Source organism: Cucurbita pepo, chromosome LG11 (assembly GCF_002806865.2).
Source record: "Cucurbita pepo subsp. pepo cultivar mu-cu-16 chromosome LG11, ASM280686v2, whole genome shotgun sequence".
Lineage (NCBI taxonomy): Eukaryota > Viridiplantae > Streptophyta > Magnoliopsida > Cucurbitales > Cucurbitaceae > Cucurbita > Cucurbita pepo.
The window spans coordinates 6124227-6141366 of record NC_036648.1 but is presented as its reverse complement, the minus strand read 5'-3'; the positions used below and the strand labels follow the sequence as shown (position 1 = coordinate 6141366).

Sequence of the window (17140 nt, the reverse complement as noted above, 5' to 3'; positions counted from 1 at the left end):
TATGTAACGAGCTCAATAACGGTGCCTAGATGAGTTTCGAGTAGGACTTATCTCAAAAGATGACAACCAACCCCCAATATATAGAGTCAAGACCTACCCACCTAGCTCCTAAGTTAGTGTACATCGACATGATAAATGTAGATAATTGTCCCAACTGAAAAAAAAAATATATGTTTATGCAATTATACTAATGTTCTAGACCTAAACCCTAAATCCTAAACACAATATGAATACCTTTTGTAATAACATCAACATCAACATCAACGAACATTTAATATTCAAAATTCAACCTAGCACCAAGTCATTGCGATGTAGTTATTCGAAGGAAAATTCCCATCTACTCAACCAAATATTCTCAAATCGACTTGAAAATTCCAAATTGATTAGCATAAATCTAAACATAAAAATGATTTTCATGGTTAGGAACTAATTTACAGCATTTAAAATGAGTTAGATCATTACCCACTAACCTTCACTAGAAAAGTTTCATGCTTTCGCTTGGTTTATGTTCGAGTGCATTTGAGCTGGCAAATCTAACCTCTACCGACTATGGGTAATTCAATTTGAGGTCGTTTGAAGTGTAGGTCACTAAACTAAAGTGATTTATGACCTATATAGATTGCCTAACTATTGTTGTTCAACGAGCTCGTCATCGTAGCAATTGATGTCGCTAGTCAAAAGTTTAGTGCATGGCAATCGTCGTGAGTCTATCACCCTCGTGAAGAAGCAAGTTAATTAAATGTTTAAGAGGACATAATAAACATGTTTGAACGTTTAGAACCTAATTCAAAGTTTAGAAACTAAACTTGTAATTTAACCTAAATTGACCCTAACAATCTAGAATAGGTTTAAACCGAACAAACAACACATTTTTTGTGGCAAAAGAGGGAAAATACAGTGGTTGAAAGGGATAATAGAACAGTCCAAGAAGAGATAGACTCGGTAGAAATATGGTGTGCCCTGCATACAAGACTCGAGACTCGGAATACGAATATACATTTGGTACAAATACAAGTCTAAACAAAGTTCATGTCAACAGTCATATACATAGATTATAGCAAATATCAAAATGCATATTAACTAATGTTCTAAGATAGCTTAGAAAATGAAGCAATGCCTGTATGACCATAAGAGGCCTCCCAGTTGCTCCCATCAAACTGCCTAATCTCAACGTGGGTCAATGTTCCAGGATCAACACATTTGAAAGTAATGGCAACTCCATCTGGGTTTGAGCGTGGATGGTAAAATGAGGTAATGCCACAAACTTTACAGAAGGTATGTTTTGCAGTGTGAGTACCAAACGTATAGGTTGAAATAAAGTTCTTGGAATCTCCTAAAAGTTTGAACCGTTCCAAAGGCACAATAAAATGTGTATTGGCCCTCATGAAGCAATCAGAACAGTTGCAATCCCAAGCTACGACACTAGCAGGTGCTTCGACTCGCCATCTTACTTTCTTGCAGTGGCATCCACCGTTATGCGCAACTAACTCGGAGTCCATTATAGAAGAAATCACTCCTTTCGATCTTTCAGTGAATGATTGTTCGTTTTCCTGATAAGAAATGGTTGATAGGATTCAAATCTTCGTCTTATTGTAAACTAGCCCTGCTAAACTAACTAATTCGGAAAGGAAAATTGTTCTAGAATCAAATCGTAGATTCTTTTCTTTTTGACAAGAAACAAAACGTTTCATCGAGAAAAATAGAATACAGTCAAAATGCCAAAGGAGAGACAAATTCCTTGTAACTTAAGTGTAGGGGTGGATTGTGAGATCCCACATCAGTTGGAGAGGGGAACGAAACATTCCTTATAAGGGTGTGGAAACCTCTCTCTTGTAGATGCGTTTTAAAACCGTGAGATTGACGGCGATACGTAATGGGCCAAAGCGGACAATATCTACTAGCGGTGGGCTTGGGTTGTTACAGGAACGAGTGTCAGCGAGGATGCTGGGCTCCGAAACTAGGCTCCGAAGAGGGTGGATTGCGAGATTCCACATCGGTTGGAGAGGGGAACGAAGCATTCTTTATAAGGGTGTGGAAATCTCTCCCTAGCATACGCGTTTTAAAACTTTGAGGGGAAACCTAGAAGGGAAAGCCCAAAGAGGACAATATCTGCTAGCAGTGGGCTTGGGCTGTTACAGGAACGAGTGTCGGCGAGGACACTAGGCTCCGAAGGGGTAGATTCTAAGATCCCACATCGGTTGGAGAGGGGAACTAAGCATTCTTTATAAGAGTGTGGAAACCTCTCCCTAGCAGACGCGTTTTAAAATCTTGAGGGAAAGCCCAAAAAGGAAAACTTCTGCTAGCGATGGGCTTGGGCTGTTACACTAAGGGTAGGAGAATTAAAAAATTGCTTCCAATCTAAGTTAATTGAAAAGCTGACATAATTACTGAAATCCGTATGAATGGTACTCTAATTTGAGGTCATCTACTGTATTGTACATTTAGCCAATAGTTCAGACATCATTGAAGATCCTATTGTTTCTTTCTAATCACAGGGAGGCACGCAAGACCCTATTATCACTCTTATCATAAAGTTCTAACCTTTGCGTTGGATCTGCTGACTCAAAAAACACTTTTAGAAGCCAGTTTTCCATGGAAGGGCACTTACCGTCCCAAAATAGCTTGGATAAAGGAGAACGCAAGCTTGGAATGATTAGAGTTGAGCTTCAAAATAACCAATTCGTGAAAAGATTCTTTTTAATCTATCTTCGTCTAGGCCAAACTAGAGATCAAATGTAACTGCCCAACTTCACCACCAGAAAATATTGTCCTGTTTGGGCTTTCCCTTCCAGGCTTCCTCTCAAAATTTTTAAAATGCGTCTGCTAGGGAGAGGTTTCCACACCCTTATAAGATTGTTTCGTTCTCCTCCCCAACCGACGTGGGATCTCACAATCCATCCCCCTTTGGGGCGCAGCGTCCCCGTTGGCACTCGTTCCCTTCTCCAACAGATGTGGGACCTCCCCAATCCACCCCCTTTGGGGCCAGCATCCTTGCTGGCACATCGCCTCGTGTCCACCCCCCTTCGGGGTACAGCCTCCTCGCTGGCACATCGCTTAGTTTCTAGCTCTAATACCATTTGTAACGATCCAAGCTCACCGCTAGCAGATATTGTCCTCTTTGGGTTTTCCCTTCCAGGCTTCCTCTCAAAGTTTTTAGATAGGGAGAGATTTCCACACATTTATAAAAAAGTGTTTCGTTCTTCTCCCCAACCGATGAGAGATCTCACATCAAACTTGGAAGAAAAGTAGATCCACATTCTTATATTCTTCTATCAAAAACTCCTTCATAAGCCTACATACAACCTTAACTGGTATGCGTAGAAGAAATACTCAAAGCAAAAACTGGGATGTGACTATCAAGTTACTACAATATCACATATGAAAGGGAAGAATGTCAATCCAATTATATGCTCCTCAGGGCCTTTTCTCAAGGTGGCCTTCGATTGTCCAAGAGGAACCCTCCTAATTACTACTCCACCAACAATGTAAGTAACTTTCTTTCTCATCCCAAATTGGATGAAGCTTAAATCAACAGATTCAAAATCAAAGGCCAGCAAGAACAGAATTTAACAAACATAAACGGAATCACATATCAAAGCTTTCGAACATGAGCACCTACTGGTAATATATTACACTAAAAGAATGCAGAGATGATAGTTTTGAATATGAACATACCTTAAACAGGGGGATCCTGTCACAATGTTAATTGAATATCTCGGTAAACGTCAAGGAGTTGTTAAATTCTCAAATCGAACCCTAAACCATTTGGAGAGTCTCCTCCTTCTTATATAGTCAAATCTAACCCTGATACAAATCATTGAAGCATTTAAACAGAAAGTACTTCCGTCGATTTGGTTTATAATTCCAACATCTATAAGCAGTGATTAAGTTGAAATCATTTTAGGGCATCCGAACCAAAGGGGGGCGGGGTAAGGATTGATAAATCAGAAAGAAAGAAATCTATAATGTTCAATCACAATTACACAGAGACAGAGGACGAGGAGGTATGCGGATCAAAAAATTGGATTAAGAGAAAGCTAAGAGCAAGAAAAGAAGAGCAAACGAACCTCACCTATGGCCTGTGGGCGTTCGCGACTGTGAATCAGGGAGCCGGTGGCCACAGCTTACGGGCATTCAGTGCAAGTATTAACAAAATTGTCAGCGGTGATTATAAACCCGTGATCATCCCTTGATTAACGAACGTGGACTTACCTCCCAACAATCCTCCACACGTAATTGTTGGTTTTGAGGGCCCGTAGCGAATTTTGTAGCGAACGACCTTTGTTGACCAAAATTGGAGCGGTTAAATTAGCTTTTCAAGGCTGTACAATTTTTTAATTTTGTAAAACGTGGGACGGGCGGATTTAAAGTCAAACATAAACGGTAAATGTTGTATAAAAAGAATTAAAAGTACAAAATCATATTTGATGAGTCACGTCAAAATAGTTTACAAAATAACACAAATTTCAAGAAAACAACATTAAAATAACAAAGGAGGAAAAAGACTCGATCTAACGGTCGTCCTTGCAGCCACACGATTTTGTACGCTATCGCCATCAATAGTAATCTATGCTCCATATGTAAACAAAGTAGAGTAGGAACGAGTATAAAAATTCTCAGTAAACTCCTACCTATAAGCTCTCATAAAAACTTCTCCTATCCTATTTACTCTTATTTCAAGGGTGTAACTCGTTCATCGGGTTTCAGGGTGCACTTAACCTCTCATTTTCTACTTTCCAAGGTCCATCAAGTCATCACATCTCGTGCACTTAAGTTAGCCTGCCTTTGTATGTTCTGGGCTTTAGGAAGTCTAACAGATATAAAAGAATCACTGCTCGCAATAGGTGATCCCTTAATCTCCCTATATCTCCATACATGCATATTCTTAAGTGTTAGGCGAATGCTCCTCTAATGGCACTCAACAAACTCCCTATTCCTACGTCACTTCGGGCTAGAATAGTGAAAGCGGGCATCCCACTAAGCACAACTAAAGCTCCCCCAATAGTACCCTCTAGTGTGTCATGGGCCCTAAGTGGGTGACGTCGCATTCCTATATGCTAAGCTGATCCTCACCAATCAGGCGAGTATATGACTAAGGATTGCACCCCAACCGTTCCTACATAGACGTAGTTGTTCCATGTTGTCATAACGAACCCTAAATGTAGCTCAAGGACCATGAAAAAATAAGACATATGCTAAAACTCATTAATAGGCTATACGTATCCTCTAGGGCACATAACATCTAGTTCATATATCAATGAGGAAATACATGTGTCCCAACCTCTTATCATGCTTCTAGGGACATAAACAGAATTTAATCATACATCAGACATACGTGCGTAATATACATGCATATTGAGCAAGGTACGATCAATCATACATGTCATAGTCCTCACAAACCATTTAAAAACATTTAGATTTGAATAGTAGATGTCCTAAAACGTGGAATAAAGCTAAACCGTCATTAATTCATAATTTGAGGCTTAGCTAATCCATTTTCATGCTCAATTCATCCATTACATCATTTTCATAGCTCGTATGTCTGAGTCCTGTCAATTCCCACAAGTATTTTTTATTTGGGAATAAAAAAATGGTTACTTATTTAGTCGATCTAATTCTTAGACTTCTACAACCTTCATCGATCTGGTAGATCTCCTCACTCTGAATCTATTAAGATAAACTTCATAAAAATCATTCAAGGTTGAGGGAGATATCCTCGTCTATAGCTCACAAAAAATCCAGAAATTTTTATACCTCAAAGCAAACTAGTGTTAGGATCGCATAACAACGCACACACTCGATCTAGATGTACACAGAGAACAGGATAGAGAAAATGCAAGCAGAATATTGACTAAAAGATTTCTATTGATGACTTTACGTATGTACAGTAAGAGAGAATACCGAGAATATAGAAAGTACATTTTCAAAACTCTGTCTGAGTAGATATATATATGGTTCAGCTTACTATATATAGCTTTACCAAATATAATATCTATGGTATATATAACTATCTAATAGCTTTACCGAATATACCTTTTTACTATACATAGCTATTTACTATTTATGATAATTTATTTTATATGTCATTTACCATATATAGCTTTACTATGTATAACCGTTGACTAAGCTCTAAATAATAAGCAGGCTCCATCACCTAACAATTCTCCCATCAATTTGGAGATTGATATAGTCAACCAAGAATTTCATTCTCAAACGACCATGAGCATCTTCATGGCACCATACCAATTAAGGCTTTGCACAACCTCAATATTCCAACATCAACACATTTTGTCAACATGTTTGTTGGATTCTTTGCACCCTCTATCTTTTCCAAACACATCACCATCTTTCACTAACCTGCGAGTGAAATGATATTGTCTTCTATGTTTTGTCTTTAAATGATAGACCAGGTTCCTCATCAACTGTACGACACTCTGACTATCTCTATAAAGAATCTTTTCGTGCTGCTTCTTGCCCAATTCTTCCAGATAGTCAGTCTTCCATATCGCCTTCTTTTCGGCTTCAGCTATTGTCATGTACTCAGCCTCAGTACAACGCATTTTTGAAGCCTAGACATCCCATCATTCATTGTTTGCTCCCGCTTGGTTGTATCCTCCAATTGTAGAGCCTCATCAAAGGGCTCTGGTTCCTTTTCATCAGCAACAGATAGTGTAATGAAGGTACATACATATCTGGTACTCTAATAGTACTAGATGATCTTCTCAACACCGGTTCAGGTGTCACTTTCTCCACATCTGGTTCCTCAGCAGTAGTCTCAGGAGTTTCATGAGTATCAGCTACAACATCACTAGGTGAGTTTTCCTACAACTCAAGCTCAACTCCCACTTGCTCCGTGGTCTTGGAACCTTGCTTCACATTTGGTTCCTCAGCAGTAGTCTCAGGAGTTTCATGAGTATCTGCTACAACATCACTAGGTGAGTTTCCCTGCAACTCAAGCTCAACTTCCACTTGCTTCGTGGTCTTGGAACCTTGCTCCACATCTGGTTCCTCAGCAGTAGTCTCAGGAGTTTCATGAGTATCTGCTACAATATCACTAGATGAATTTCCCTGCAACTCAAACTCAACTTCCACTTGCTTCGTGGTCTTGGAACCATGCTTCACATTTGGTTCCATTTCCAACCGCACTTTGTTCAATTCTCTAGCAGTCCTTATGAAGCTAACTCGTTTCTGCTTGCTCATAACACAGTTCTCACAAGGACCCACATCAACATATTTCAGACCTTCTAAAACTCCTCTCGCAGCCAGCATCTTCATTCTTTTCATGCTCATATGTCCAAGTCTACTGTGCCATAAACTTGAATTTGAAGCACTCTCAGCAACAACAGCTATGTTCATACACCCTGCAATGGTGTATAAGATTCCAAATTTTGTGCCACATGCTACCACCATAGCACCCTTCATAGTCTTCCACGAACTCTTCCCTAACTCTATTGCATAACCTGTGTTGTCCAATTGACTAATAGAGATAAGGTTTTTCTTGAGACCAGGAATATATTTGACATTCTTTAATGTCCATTGGTTTCCTGCCGGAGTTTTTATGCAGACATCTTTTTTCCTTTAATCTCCAAATCTTTGATGTCGCCAAGATACATCTTCTCGAAATTTTCAGACTTGAAATTCCGGAACAACTCTTTATTTGGAGACGAATGAAAAGATGCACCTGAATCCAAAATCTAGGATTCTATCAAACTGTCCACGCTGAGGATTAGAGCATCCCCAATGTCTTCTGCTGAATTTATAGAATCATCATCATCTCCAGATTTGTGATTCTACTTCCTCTTTGGTCTTGTACAATCTGTCTGAAAGTGACATTTTCCTCCACAATTCCAACACGTTATGTTTGGTCTATTTGAAGATTTTTTTGGTTCCTTGATTTTGATCGCCCTTTGTTTGGACCCTTCAGTTTACTTCTTCCTCGTTGGTCAACACTGAGAGCACTACCAGATGAATTTCCAATTTCTCGTTTGCAAATACTTTCGCTGAGAACGACATCTCGAATTTCATCAAACTTCAGTTTATCAGATCCTTAGGAACTGCTGATTACGGCAACAACAGTATCCCACGACTCGGGTAAAGATGACATCAAAATCAATGCTTTAATTTCATCCTCGAAATTAATTTCCACCGGACTCAGTTGACTTATGATCATATTGAATTCATTTATATGATCAACAACAGATCCACCTTCAGACATCTATAGATTGAACAATCTCCGCATCAAATACACCTTATGCATAGCTGACAGTTTTTCGTACATATTCCACAACGCCTTCAAAAGATCTGACGTTGTCTTCTCCTTGATGATGTTGAACGCCACGTTTCTAGATAGCATCAACTGGATCAGCCCTAAGGCTTGTTGATCCTTGAGCTTCCATTGTTCTGTGGTCATGGTATCCAGCTTCACCCCTAACAAGGGTTCGTGAAGATCTTTCTGGTACAGATAATCTTCAATCTGCATCCAGAAACCGAAATCGGATCCATCGAACTTCTCAATTCCAATCGTTGAACTTTCCATCTTCACAGATCTTGATGACTTTCGCCTAGCTTTGATACCAGTTGTTAGGATTGCACAACAATGCACACACTCGATCTAGATGAACACAAAGAACAGGATAGAGAAAATGCAAGGAAAATATTGGCTAAAGGATTTGTATGGATAACTTCACGTATGTATAGAAAGAGAGAATACAGATAATATAGAAAGTACATTTTCAAAGCTAAGAGATATATATATGGTTCAACTTACTATATATAGTTTTACTAGATATAACCATCTACTATATATAACTAGTATAACTATTTACTATTTATGACAATTTACTCTAGATGTCATTTACCATATATAGCTTTAGTATATAATGGTTGACTAAGCTATAAATAATCACCAGGCTTCATAACCTAACAACTTGATCTCCTTCCTCAAGCTCCAACCAATGTATACTTGTAACATTTGACTAAAATAAGTTGAATCGAGTTGTTGAATTAAAAATGTGTGAGGTGACATGATTATAATTTGATGGAAATGAGCACGATTTTGAATTTATTTAGACTTAAATAAAATTAAAGGTCAAGTAAATTTGTATTAAAATATATATATATATATATAGAAAGTTTTAGTGGGTCTTTAATCTACTAATGAGAGTTCTAAAATAGAAGCGTCCATTTATCAGATCAGGACCCGTCTAGAACGAAGTGATAAATCTTTATTTGAGCGAGGAATAGAGGAGGGAGTGGGGAAAGATTTATTCCTGTTAACTCACAACTGGCCAAATCTCTGCCTCCCTATCCTACTCACTTTATTCATTTATTTATTTATATTTCACTTTAAAAATTGAAATATTGAAATTTGAGTTTTTAGAAATAATATATATGATTTATTATTGAATTTATTAGAAAGGTTGATTTTTTTTACCAAAATTATATTGCAAAATAGAAATTATCCATTTATATATCTAATAAATTAAAAATAATAATTCAAATAATTAAAAATTTATTTTAGCCAGCTTGATCGAAAGATTAATAGAACCATAGATTATAAACACAATGATAAAAAATTAATTAACTAAACTCTTTAATAGATCCTCTTATTTGTAATTACATCTAGATCAAAAGCCCATTTTATCCCTACAATTATATATTTCTCTTGTTATTTGTAATTACATCTAGATCAAAAGTCCGTTTTATCCCTACAATTATATATCAAAAGTCCGTTTTATCCCTACAATTATATATCAAAAGCCCGTTTTATCCCTACAATTATATATTTCTCTTGTTATTTGAAATTATATCTAGATCAAAAGCCCGTTTTATCCCTACAATTATATATTTCACCTTAATTCTTTATCCCTACAATTATATATTTCACCTTAATTCCTACCGTTATATATTACACCTTAATTACAACTTACAAATCACTAAAAGAAATACACCAGAGAGGAACAAAATCCAGTTTTTACAGTCATATCCAAACCCTTATTCATTATGAGCTATTACCTGAAGTCCAAATATGGCACTTACAAGGATTCATAAGCACTGTACCAAAGGGACAGGCTAATCAATAATGGCTTTAAATGTAAACAAACTCTGAAGAACAAAAGAAAAAAACAGAAGCTCTGCAACAATAATAATAATGTTGAAAATTCATTCCAAGCAATACTTTATTTTCACAAGAATAATGCTTGTTCAGCAGGTTAACTTTTTAGTATTTGTATGAAGGAGTTTATGAGCAGAGATATCAGAGAATCTACTTTCCAACACACTAACAGATGTTCAATCACTAACTTAAAAGCAGATCTATGATGAACAGCATCCATATATCTTCATGCTTCAGTCTGTCATTTTAACTCTACCTTTCCATTTTTCCATATGGACTATACTTGTTGAGAGCTCTACTACTGCTCTTTCTTGCTTTTATTAGTAATGGTTCAGAGAATTTACTAGACTACTACGTCGATCTTTCGAAACTGCCACCGATCTGCATATGCAGCCATTCGGGTGATGACCCACGGCTGTATTCTCTTGTTGCTTGTGAGCCGAATGTCGTACCTGTTGTATCGAATGTCTGTTGGCCATACTGAAATGGAAAAATTAGATTTGTTATGGTAGAACGATATTTCAAGAGAAAAAATGGATCTTCATCTCCCTGAATCTTTCCCCTGGTTTCACCCAACAAGAACTTAAACTTGTGATTTAAGAACGTCAAAAGAATCATAGTTTTCTATCTCTGTCACCAAATCCTAATTTATGCCAATGGCTGTGAGGAAGCATAAAAAGGGTTATTTCCATCGAGTCTATTGCATTTTTTAAAGAGTCTACATGTGAGATCCCACATCGGTTGGAGAGGAGATCGAAGCATTCTTTATAAGGCTGTGAAAATCTCTCCCTAGCAGATGCGTTTTAAAAACCTTGAGAGGAATCCCGAAAAGGAAAGGCCCAAAGACGACAATATCTGCTAGTGGTGGGCTTGGGCCGTTACAAATGGTATCAGAGCCAGACACCGGGCGATGTGTCAGCGAGGAGGCTAAGTCCCAAAGGAAGGTGGATACGAGGTGGTGTGCCAGCAAGGACGATGGGCCTCGAAAAGGGATGGATTGGGGGTCCCATATCGATTGGAGAAGGGAACAAGTGTCAGTGAGGACGCTGGGCCCCGAAGGGAGGGTGGATTGTGAGATTCTACATCGGTTGGGAAGGAGAACGAAACATTATTTATATGAGTGTGGACAATACCTGCTAGTGGTGGGCTTGGACCATTACAGTACAGGTCGAAACTCCTATCTATTTGTAATTCTCACCAACTATGTGAACGAAGAGTTCACTTTCATTTTCCTTTAGTGAGAATAGATCAAACCCACTCAGCTTTGAATATCAGAATTCAAAAATTTGCTATCCAAGATAAAAAGTTAAAATTGATAGGGTAAAAACATGCATGACTTCGGATCTTCATAACGAATAGTTGAATACATAGAATCAAATAGCAAATGAACAGAAAATTTGTTTCAGATACTCACATCTTTAGGAGAAAACACTTCAATTCCAGGACCAATTCTCGAATTAACTGCTTCTAGCTTCATTGACAAGAACTGCACATCAAGTGAAAATTGATTACCATGGAGTTCAGTACTTTTCAGGTCTAAAAGGAAGCAATATCCATAACTAGAAAGCTTCCAGTAATACCTCAACCTGACGCTGAAGAGATTGAATGTAATTGATTATCTCATCTAGTACAAGAGCTTTTCCAATGACCTGAGAACTTCCAACTCTTAATTCCATGCTTACAACTTAAAAGTGACAACCAATTATTGAAAAGTCGACGAGCTATCAATGATTTGGGGGAATCAAAGAACACATGGCCAGATGGTTTTATTGGAGAATTCTTTGAAAAAGTTTCAAACATTGTCAAATCTTACAACATGAACTTGTTCCAGGATTCTTTTCATAAATGACATCTCAGTTAAGCTCGAAGGAAAAAAAAAACGCCTCATTAATGGGATATATAATACTGTTAAACACAAAGGGATCTACCTTATTACACCCAGGAACCAAATCTTGTAGAATTTTCATTCTCTCACTTATCTTTTCTCTTCTGGCCTGTTCATCAGAGTATTCTAATCAACAAGAGATATTCAAGAATCCAACAAATACACAGAGAAACCCAAGTTGGTAGCACTAATACATAACTAATGGCTTGAGTGAGTACCCTTTCTGCTAGACTATGGCTATCAGTTGCTTGGCCCCTTCTCGCTCGCACATGGATGTAATCCAATTTGGGTTTTTCTGGAGGGGGTTGAGAGTTCTCCCCGGCCTTGCCAGATCTGGGTTCCGCTTCTGTTTTAGATTCTTGTTTATCATCTCTACAAGCCGCTGATTTAAGGCGTTTTCCACCAGAGTCATTCTGTCGAACAGTTGGCAGGCACAAAGAAAATACGATTCAAATTCTCAGTTTCAATACACCAATTTCATTCTAGATTTAACCAAAGAAAACGAAACAGAATTCAAATCAATGTAATGGAAGTCAAGAGAGAAGAAACGAATACCGCGGCGCCACTATTGCCACTGACATTGTTGCCATTACTAGACGAACTGAGCTTAGGCGAATCTTGGTCTGAATCAAGCCGCTTCTTGGAAACGCCACGGACATGAGCTAGTCTCTGCAACAGCAGCAAGTTCATTGGAACACTAGACGAAACCTCTGGATTCCCCATAGCAATCTCTTCAAAATGCCCCAAATTATGGGCGAGGTGAGCCATCCTGAGGGCGAGTCCAGGTTCAGATTCATCAACACCGGTTCCGCCATTAATTGGGAACTGCCAGATCTCCGGGAGATTGTAGGGCGTGATATTGGCATTGGCATTTGGGTTACTCGGAAATGAGCCATCGTTCATCAAAGTAGGTGGATTCATTTCGATTCCCGAAAGCTTCTTCTGGGGATTCAAATTAGAAGTATGAGTATCAATAAGCTCATAATATTGGGAATTACAGAGAACCCAGAAGCGATGAAAGCTCAGATTACTGAAAAACCTGCAGATTTCTGTGATGAAGAAACAGAGGGAGAGAGAGATGTGGAGTTTAAGTAGGTTCGAAAAGGAAGGCGAGTGAAAACGATTGAATTTATGCTTATGACTGCGAAAGAGAGAGAGAGAAAAAAAAAAAAAAAAAAANATGATCTGAGGTTCGATGGCTCGCACTCCGAATCAAATACCCTCCCAGTCAAAATTAGAGCTGTCCATCCGATTGGATATTAACTGTCTTTTATTTAAATTCTCGTTAAAAAAATAATAATAATATTTTTCTAAATATTTAAATTTTAAAATGTTGTTTTTGACATTTTATAAACTTTATAACTAAAATTAATATTTTTAAAATTAGAGGTCCAATATATATATATATATATATAAACATAGAAATTTAAAGATTAAAATAGGGTTTAAACCTAATTCATTAATAAATAAAAAGTAATTAATTAAAAATTTAGGATATTCGAATTTCCTTTAAATAAAATTACACGTTATATGGAACGAAACATTTTTTATAATATGCAGAAACTTCTCCATAGCAGACCTATTTTAAAATTATGAGGCTGACAACGATATATAGCGACTAAAGCAAACAATATCTACTAGCAGTGGCTATAAACTATTACAGTAGTAGTGTGACAGCAAAGACGCTGGCCCTAATGAGAGTGATTAACAGGGGAATAAAACATTTTTTTTTGTGGTTGATTTATTATTTACCATCATATCCTTTTTAATATAATTTTTTATTTTTCTAATTCAATTTTTTTTAGCGTCAAGTTTTAATAATACTCTTAAAATTTCTAAAATACCTTTGACCTCTCAAAAACGTTCCAAGAATTCCCTTGTACTTTCCCTTGTAAGGCACAATAAAATTTTTAAAACTATTAACCTTTATGAGTGTCTGTCTACATTTTATAAAGCGTTTTCTTTTTTAATTTTAAGAATAGTTACGGTAAAAATTATTTAATATATTATTTAAAAATGAAATAATATTAGATATTAGTGAAAATTTTGAAATTAAGGATAAATGTGTTTTTTAAATATAAAATTATTATTGAAAATTTGGAAACTAAAAAAGCATTTTTAATAGAAGTTTTTTTTATTTATTATTAATTTAACATTTTTATAACAAAAATAGTAAAATAGATTATATTGTAATAATTATATCTCTTTATCGAATTCAACAAAAAAAAAAATTTTTTTTTTTTTTTTTTTTTTTTTTTTTTTTTTTTTTTTTTTTTTTTTTTTTCACTAAAAATTTCAGAGTCAAATAAATGGAATTAAAAAAAGTGAAAAAGTTTTTATTTTTTATTTTAATCTTTTAATTCGATAATTGAAAAAATATTAAAAATATTTTATTTTCTCTGGCAGTACAGAGCTGAGCTGAGCAGTGGCAGAAGCCTCGAGAGTTGGACCGGAAGTCACATCCTTGTGAGGTTTTCTCGGAAGATCCACCGTCAGATTCCACCTTCCCGTCTCTTCCAAAACCCGATCTCCACCGTCCGATTTGCTTACTTTTTTTTTTTCATCCACCAAAATTCCCACCGGCCCTACGCTGCCGTCCGTGGGCCGGACCGGCCGGTTCCCTCCCTTTCTGTACCCCTTACTTACTTACATGTACCTTAGTCTACCACGTCCTTGTACAACGTACTACAACCCACCTATAATTATTGGTTTTGGTTTGGTTTGGTTCGGCTTTAACGGAAATTCTCTCGAGTTAGGTTCGCCTCAAATGGTGGGGAATCTTAGGCTTCAAATAGGATCGAAATAAGATTTATCTCGATGTAGTATCGTAATCATAGTAATGAAGATTCGAAATCTTCAAATTTAAAGAGGTTTATGGGTATTTTGATTGTCGAGTTGTTTATGTTAGCTCGAATTCCGATTAATATTTCTCAAATTTGATCTCAAATGGTGTGAGAATGAAGAGCGGAAAGCTTGTTTATTGAAAAACAGAAAGCTTTTGTGAGATCTCACGTCAGTTGGAGAGGAGAACGAAACATTCTTTTTAAGGGTGTGGAGACCTCTCTCTAGCAGACGTGTTTAAAAACATTGAGAGGAAGCTCGAAAGGAAAAGCCTAAAGAGGATAATATTTGCTAGCAGTGGGGTTGTGTTGTTACAAATGGTATCAGAGCTAGACACTGAATGATGTGCCAGCGAGGAGGCTGAGTCTTGAAGGGGGTGGACATGAGGCAGTGTGCCAGCAAGGACGCTGAGCCCCAAAGGGGGTGAATTGGTGGGTCCCACATCGATTGGAGAAGGGAACGAGTGCCATTGAGAACTTAGCCCCAAAGAGGTGTGGATTTGTGAGATCCTACATCGGTTGGAGAGAAGAACGAAACATTCTTTATAAGGGTGTGGAAACCTCTCCCTCGCAAACGTATTTTAAAAACCTTGAGGAGAAACTCGAAAAGGAAAGCTGAAAGAGGACAATATCTGCTAGCGGTGGGCTTGGGCGGTTACAGCTTTTGTCCTTGTTCACATGTTGGAACTTTTTTCTAACGGGTCAACATAACCAAATAAAAAATAAGGTTCATTACTCAACCCAGCCTTACTCTACCTTTAAGATTGTTACGAAGATGAAGAATAATTGATGCTCGTAATAGCGATCAGTTGACTTGTAAATGTTTAATATTTAAATATTATATGATTTTTTGAATAATTAAAAAAAAAAAAAAAAAACAACCCAACCCAACCCAACCCGAAAATGAGAGGGTTATGTTGGGTAATGAACTCTAGTTAGGTGATTCAGGTCACCAACCAAACCGTTCTGAAATTTTGGATTGGTTCAAAACTTTTCTCAAACCCCAACTCGTGCACACTCGTAATTTTGACCCCCAACCAAACCGCTCTGAAATTTGGATTGGTCTACAACTTTTCTCAAACCCAACACAGTCTGAACTCGTGCCCTACGCGTAACTCTAGGTTATACAAGTCTAACCTATACGCCATAACTTATATACCCTACATAAATTATTGAATGAAGATGAATTTAATTGTCTCCTTAACAACTACCAAGTAATGATATAGTGTTGAATGGTCTATTGTGATATAAAGTCATTGTTTAAACATTAAAGGGTTTGAATTTAATTAGGGATAATGTGGTGACCACCAATATGAAAATAATATGAAAATAATATGTCTAATTTTTAATTAAATATATTAAAAATATTAATGAAACTTTTGAAAAGAGTGCGATTATATTTTTAAAATAAAATATTAACGGTTCATCTAAAATTAATTTATTAAATTTAAAATTAATTTTTGTTTAAAAAATTCTCAAAATTTAAATTTTAATAGACATAAAAACAAGATATCTAAGGATCTATTAACACAAAATTATTTACGTAATACTTAATTTTTGAAGTTTAAGAATTTATTAAATACAAAATAAAAAATGGAAGAACTTTACGATTACGAACATGTTTTAAATATGTTTACAGAACCTAAAAGAAGACGTTTATTCGGAAAGTAAGTTCACGAGCGTACTCTTCCGTTATTCCATTCGCCGTTTTGGAAGAACTCAAAGCATAAAAGATTTTTTCCATTTAAGACATCAAATTTAGTTAGGCAAATAAAAGGAGTGGAAAGAGGAGTTTCCATTTTCCTTAAAAAAAAAAATAATAATTAAGAACAAATAAAAAAAAAAATAAAAGAATCACGTGGGGATAAAAAAGAGCAATGCATATTTATTGCATGTTGAAAAATAAAAAGACACGTGAAAAATGCATAAGGTGTGAGGATTTGTGCCAAAGAATGTCTAATTAAAGGCGTTATTGGATGTCATGTGGGTGTTTAGCTAAAAATGGTTGATACCTCACTGGCATTCTTTGGTGTCCACTACCACTATGGTGATACTATTATGATGATGATGGGCGTTTGGCTTTTCAATTTTCATTTGCATTTTCTTTCGTGCTCGTTTTTGTTTCTGGGAGTTGGGTTGAATTGGATCGAGTTGAGACATTATTTAGATTAATAATGATCGGGTTGGTTCAGGTTGTTCGTGTTGAGAATTATTGGGAATGAGTCTCACATTCGTTAATTTAGTGGAAGATCATGGATTTATATTCAAAGTGAATAATATCATACCATTGTGAAAAGTCGT

The 17140-nt window shown here is 36.6% G+C and overlaps 2 protein-coding genes across 4 annotated transcripts; both read right to left on the bottom strand.

Moving 5' to 3' along the window:
- Positions 1-943: 943 nt before the first annotated feature.
- Positions 944-4178, bottom strand: LOC111805291 (centromere protein V). Of its 3 annotated transcripts, none has more exons than XM_023690285.1 (3): positions 4073-4178; positions 3676-3804; positions 944-1550 (listed from the first exon to the last, which is right to left on the bottom strand). In XM_023690285.1, exon 3 carries the CDS (start codon positions 1497-1499, stop codon positions 1089-1091), a length of 411 nt encoding a protein of 136 aa, XP_023546053.1. In that variant the 5' UTR covers positions 1500-1550; positions 3676-3804; positions 4073-4178; the 3' UTR covers positions 944-1088. The 3 variants fall into 3 exon arrangements, with proteins under 3 accessions (XP_023546053.1, XP_023546052.1, XP_023546054.1); XM_023690284.1 differs by having other exon boundaries at positions 4068-4174; XM_023690286.1 differs by lacking the exon at positions 4073-4178 and having other exon boundaries at positions 3676-4026.
- A 5956-nt stretch (positions 4179-10134) lies between these two features.
- On the bottom strand, positions 10135-13165 carry LOC111805282 (transcription factor BHLH089-like). The gene is made up of 6 exons (XM_023690275.1): positions 12555-13165; positions 12218-12412; positions 12043-12108; positions 11695-11763; positions 11529-11600; positions 10135-10594 (listed from the first exon to the last, which is right to left on the bottom strand). Exons 1-6 carry the CDS (start codon positions 12918-12920, stop codon positions 10466-10468), a joined length of 897 nt encoding a protein of 298 aa, XP_023546043.1. The 5' UTR covers positions 12921-13165; the 3' UTR covers positions 10135-10465.
- Between the last annotated feature and the right edge of the window lie 3975 nt (positions 13166-17140).

What these genes read in the sequence shown, in the direction of transcription:
- LOC111805291 (XM_023690285.1), bottom strand. Translation starts at nt 1,499, where the DNA reads ATGGACTCCGAGTTAGTTGCGCATAACGGTGGATGCCACTGCAAGAAA.
- LOC111805282 (XM_023690275.1), bottom strand. Translation starts at nt 12,920, where the DNA reads ATGAATCCACCTACTTTGATGAACGATGGCTCATTTCCGAGTAACCCA. An exon ending in GTGGCAATAGTGGCGCCGCG is followed by an intron (nt 12,413 to 12,554) that starts GTATTCGTTTCT and finishes ACTGTTCGACAG; the next exon opens with AATGACTCTGGTGGAAAACG. An exon ending in TGGTTCCTGGGTGTAATAAG is followed by an intron (nt 11,764 to 12,042) that starts GTAGATCCCTTT and finishes GGAAGTTCTCAG; the next exon opens with GTCATTGGAAAAGCTCTTGT.